The sequence below is a fragment of the Pristis pectinata genome, chromosome 16 (assembly GCF_009764475.1).
Source record: "Pristis pectinata isolate sPriPec2 chromosome 16, sPriPec2.1.pri, whole genome shotgun sequence".
NCBI classification, from domain to species: Eukaryota; Metazoa; Chordata; class Chondrichthyes; order Rhinopristiformes; family Pristidae; genus Pristis; species Pristis pectinata.
In genome coordinates, this window is record NC_067420.1 from 1,945,382 (window position 1) to 1,951,381 (window position 6,000).

The following is a 6,000-nucleotide window of genomic DNA, read 5'->3' on the forward strand; positions in this document are numbered from 1 at the left end:
CAGGACCAATCTACTTGGCCCATATGGCTATGTCAAAGGCACTTAGAGGGGGAGGGGTGGGTAGAAACAAACATCTGGTGGGCTTAGTGTGGCACATAGGTTGAATGTTGTTGGACACTTGGCCAAATGCAGGGGTGCACTTCATGTTCAGAAGGATCAGTGCTCTCCTGACACGCTAAATAATATTTCTTGCTTAACAATCAACTCATTCAATTGCTGTGTGGAATCTCGCATATGAAAGGATGCCATTCAACAACAACAGTACCCAAGTTATGAATTCCATGAATATGAAGCACAGTGAAAGTGACAAGAATGTAATAAGCAGATTGAAATATTCATCAGTAACTGAAATTTATTTTAAAAAAATCACAGAAGCTGGAAATCTGAAATAAAAAGATTCTAGAAACACTCAGGTCAGGCAGCATCTGTGGAAACAGAAACTGTTAACATTTCAAGTCTGAGACCTATGATCAGAACAAAGAAAGGAAACAATCAGTTCAGATAGCACAGAAGATGGACGAAGGCAATGGATGGAACAAAGGGAAGTTGTCTGATAGGGTGAAATAATACAGCGATTAAGGAGCAAATCATCTCCTTCAGCTGTGTAATGTGTTGCTAATGTTGTAAAGTCTGGATAATCTTGTGTAATCTGGGACATGACCAGCGGTCCGAATACACAAAGGAAGAAAAAGGAAGAAGGATGGCAAGCAAAAAATAGACAGCCCTGATACAAACAGAAAGAAAAAAATATTGAATTATTCATTTGTTTTTAGTTCAGTTGTTAGCTCAGGCTCCTTAACAACGACAAAACTGCACTGTAGTGGGCCAGATCTCAAACACAGGAAGGAGATAGAGAGCCTAGTGGCATGGTGTCAAGACAACAACCTCTCCTTCAATGTCAGCAAAACAAAAGAGCTGGTCATTGAGTTCAGGAAGTGGGGTGGAGTACATGCCCGTCTGTATCAATGGTGCTGAGAAGGGGATGGTTGAGAGCTTCAATAGCATCAATAGTTTTCCCTGGTCCAAACAGGTAGATGCTATGCCCAAGAAAGCACACCAGCACCTCCACTTCCTCAGAAGGCTAAGGAAATTAGTTACTATCAGAAAAACTTTCCCTTTAACCCCCTTTAAAATTCCTTCCTCTCATCTTAAATCTATGCCCTATTATTTTGATACCCCATCATGGTAAAAAGACTATGTACCCTATCTATGCCTCTCATAATCCTTTAAAATTTCCTTTGCTCCAGGAACTGAAGTCCAGCCTATCTGATCTCTCCACATAACTAAGGTCCTCCAATCCAGGCAACATCCTGGTGAATCTCCTCTGCACTCTGTCCAGCACAACCACACCTTTCTGCAGCATGGCAACCAGAACTGCACAAAGTACTCCAAGTGCAGTCTAACCAACATTTTGTAAAGTTGCAACAGAACATCTATAAAACCAGAGTTTTATAGAGCTGCAACATTATATCGCAGCTCTTGAACTCAATACCCCAACTAATGAAGGCCAACACTCCATATGCCTTCTTAACAACCCTATCGACCTGTGTGGCCCTGAACTCTTAACAAATCTCTTAAAAGGTTCCCACCTTTCAGATGTTGTTTTACCCTCAAACATTTGCTTCCAATCTACTTTCATCAGCTTTTCCACAATTTAGGGCCTTAACTTGAGAACCAACCTTACCCCTATCCATTACCACCTCGAAGCTTGCAGAATTATGGTCGCTGTTCCCTACTGACACTTCCACCACTTGCCCAGTTTCAACTGGTAGGATAAAATATTTCCCCTTCTCTAGTGTATATTGGATGCTGCAGTTGGAGCTTTGAAATAGAGATAAATGGGGCTATTTTCCTAATTTCAACTTTTCTAATAGTCCAATGAGAAACAGGCATATTATCATGTCTCTTTAAAAGTGAGCCAAATATTGTTGAAAAATGTTACAAATATACATTGTTTGCAACATTAACTCACTTAACACTTCAATATCTGCAACTAATGGAATGCAATGCTTACTGCAATGCACCAAAAATACAATCCAATTCCTATCTAGATCAAAACATTGAATAAATTAATGGTAGATAAATATAAACTGAGCCAAGGTGCTTCAAAACAAGAAGTCATCCTACACCTGGGATACCGAATGAGTCACTGCATAATATGATGAATTTAACAATGACGTAACGACAGATCATCTCTGCCACCTCCTCAGAAGGGGCATTTCTTGCTTGGGTCTGCCACTTCCTGCATTCAATATGACTTTGGGATTTGTGGGTTGGCATCACACTTTTCTACACCATTGCTGGCAGGTAGGGATTCTGGAACTTCATATCCAAAATGGTAAGTAAAACAAAAGATTAATAGCGCTTTAAAGTTCAATGCTGAACAGCCTCCAAGTTTTGTAAATTGTTGTTTACTTTCTGAAAGTGTATTTTAACTGAATTATGGGCCAAAATACAGAAAAAAATTCAAGCACATTATCTACGTTCCATGTTAATCACAGCAAAAAAGTACCTAAAATCCAAGTCAAGTAATGTGCCCAATTTTTTTGATACATCACTCCTAGACATTTTCTCCATCTATTAACATTCACACTATAGATAAATTCAGGAATAAGCACTTACATGGAACAGCTTCCAACTATACGTCTTTCGAGACTGAGGAATGCTGCATGTTGGCAGCAAGTTTCACTAATTCATTGGGACTATTTAAATCTTGAGACAAATACTTGATGACAATAATATTTGTTTGAAAACTATCACAAGATACAAGACTACATCATCCAAAAAAGTGAAAGTATGGAACTTGCGGAAATAAATAGTTGGCTTTTGCAGTTCTTTTCCTGATCAAATCTCAACAAATTTAGCTTTAATTCATGCAATTATGTACACAAGTTTTAGGCTTGGGGATTAAGGCGTTAACATTTATTTTCTTTCCCTAATTCCACCCCCTCCCCCCCCCCCCAGTTTCTTTCCTCTGATATCCAAGTGCAACCCATGTCATAATTCCACCCCTCAACTTTCACGCCATATGTCCAATATGCATTAATGAGAAGTGATTTCTCCAACTAATACTGAGAAAGCCATGGGTATTGTTTTCAGTCCCAATGCAAGTCTCCGTAATGTCACTTGACCTTGTCATTGATTCTACTGGTTATCTGTAGACTTGACTATTTCAATTAACTCCTACCCAGTCTCCCAAGGTCATCCAAATACCTGTAAATCGTGTCATACCAAGTTATATCAGGTCAACTTCACCTATAGCTCATGCTCATCAATCAACACTTTCTCAAAATAAATAGGAGACAATTTAAATTTCAGATTTGTTCTACACTTTTTAAAACATTTCTCTTAACCAAAACTTTTGGTCATTTGCCCCACATATTTCCATGTGACTCAGTCACAAGGTTTCTTTGATAAAACATCACTACACAAATACAACTTATTAAATGTCAGAAGACTACTAAACTACAATGACCATCCCTACACATTGAAATTTGGACCACAATCAAATCACCAGCATTGGACAGGAGTCACAACTACAAAACACTAGATTTTATCTTCCTATCCCAGACTACAATGAAGCTAAATATACAAAGCAAAATCCAAGCCAAACTGATCATTATGACCCTGGGTATATATTCACCATTGGCAAAAAATAGCCAATATTACAGGTCCACCGGTGAGGTTATGTGGCTCAGTGTAAGGCTAAAGGGTCTTGGCCAAGCTACACTGGTTCCTTTCAGAAATCTAAAGCCGACCTACAATGCATTCCGTAGTGCACATTGACAGCAGAGTGATTATTTTTATTGCACATCGTGCCCCACACACATGCAGCACGCCTACTCCAGCGCACACCCACTCCACCCCACGCCCATGCACCGCACCTACTCCACTCCACCCCCACGCAGGGCACCCACTCTACCCCCACGCCCACGCACTGCGCCCATTCCGCTCCCCCCTATGCCCACGCACTGCGCCCACTCCCCCCGCACCCCACGCCCACGCACTGCGCCCACTCCCCCCGCACCCCACGCCCACGCACTGCGCCCACTCCCCCCGCACCCCACGCCCACACACTGTGCCCACTCCACCCCACACCCATGCACTGCGCCCACTCCCTCCCACCCCACACCCATGCACTGCGCCCACTCCCTCCCACCCCACACCCATGCACTGCGCCCACTCCCCCCCACCCACCCTGCACCCTACACCCACTCCCCCAACCCCACACCCTGCACCCTACACCCACTCCCCCAACCCCACACCCTGCACCCACTCCCCCCACCCCACACCCATACACTGCGCCCACTCCCCCCCACCCCACACCACACCCATACACTGCGCTCACTCCCCCCCCACCCCACACCCACTCCCCCGCACCCTACACCCCACACCCTGCACCCTGCGCCCACTCCCCCCCACCCCACACCCTGCACCCTGCGCCCACTCCCCCCCACCCCACACCCTGCACCCTGCGCCCACTCCCCCCCACCCCACACCCTGCACCCTGCGCCCACTCCCCCCCACCCCCATGCACTGCGCCTGCGCCCACACCCTGCACCCTACACCCACTCCCCCCCACACCTACTCCAGGGTAAACCCAACACCCCCAAGACCACCCTCGTCCAACGTGATACGGCCAGTCCAGGACATCCCGCCCGTGATTGGCACTCCGGTTGACCATTCAGGCAGCCAGAAACCATGACGTGCGCGGCATTAATGACCCCGCGGACCAACCAGGTGCGAGGTGAGACGCGGCGGAGACCTGGCCGGTCACCCACCCACCCACCTACCTCGCAGCTGCGGCTCGGCGGCGTTGATAAACGCTTTAAACCTCTCAACCAGCGCCTTGTTCTTCACGCGGCCGCCGTTCTTCGCCAAGAAGTCGAGCAGGGCGTCTTCTCGCAGCTCCTCGGCAGGCATGGCCCGGCCGCCCGGTAAGTGCCCGACGCCCGGTCCCGGGTAACGGACCCGTCGCGCGCCTCCCGCTTCAAACCGCAGCCGCCTGGGCGCAGCGCGCAGGCGCGGCCAGCGGCCCCGCCCTCCCAAGGCGCCTGCGCAAAACCACCCCCACCCCGCCTGCCACTGCGGAGCTGTCAGTCCAGGGGAATGCAGGAGCCCAGGGCAATAGTAAATGATCTGCATTAGACCTAGAATATGCAACAAGGAAAGGTGCTTCTTGGTTAAGCAGCGTTATCCAAAGCAGCCCTGCTGTAGGAATAGGAAGAGCAAAACAAAATGCAGGTGCTGGAAACTTAAAATAGGGGCAGGAAATACTCAGCAGGTCAGTGGAAAGAGGAGTCAGACTAACTTTGGGTGTGGAGTGCTTTGGGTATCATGCAGAATTCTGGAATGGAGAAAAAACGTGGGGCGGCATCTGGAACTATTGGTCTGCACTGGGTGCGCGCAGAAGCCTCTTGTGTTATGTACCAGCAACAATAGAAACACACTGAGTCATGTATAAGTGTTAAAAACTATTTTGTTATTAACTACTTGTAAGGATAAGAAGAGTAAGAACGTTGGATATCAAACATTAACCCCAAAACTAAACGTGAAGTGTGTGTGTGTGTGTGTGGCAAATTCCCAAACCCCTCAAGTCTAGGAATAGTTCTCAAAGTTTAGCTCAGCAAGTCATAAGATGAAATGTGAGCAAAGGCTTTTGCAAAACCACAGTTGACTGAAAATAAAATGTAGAGAGAGAAATTATGAAATCCACATGTTCCACAATGGAACCAATACGACACCTCAATCACCGATGATCTCCTTTGCTTTGTTCTGAAGTATCTGCCACCCTGAAGGCATTCGATATGTGGCCACCCACAGAAATACCTGTTTCCCTCTACAGGTTAATGACAAAGTGGACTACACTTGTTTGCTCCAAAAATCCATACATAGATTGTAGTGACAGACACAGCTATTGTTCGTCATCTATTGTTATGGAGACAGTCAGTCTCCCTCTCGCTCTCGCTCGTGCTCTCCCTCAGCAAAACAGCCAGCATG

The 6,000-nt window shown here is 46.3% G+C and overlaps 1 protein-coding gene across 1 annotated transcript in view; it reads right to left on the reverse strand.

Moving 5' to 3' along the window:
* LOC127579020 (ankyrin repeat domain-containing protein SOWAHA) overlaps positions 1-5,145 on the reverse strand; it is a 49,791-nt gene extending 44,646 nt beyond the window's left edge. Inside the window, exon 1 of the mRNA XM_052031656.1 lies at positions 4,794-5,145. Coding sequence (XP_051887616.1) covers positions 4,794-5,145 — 352 coding nt within the window. The remainder of the gene's footprint in view (positions 1-4,793) is intronic.
* Positions 5,146-6,000: the final 855 nt, after the last annotated feature.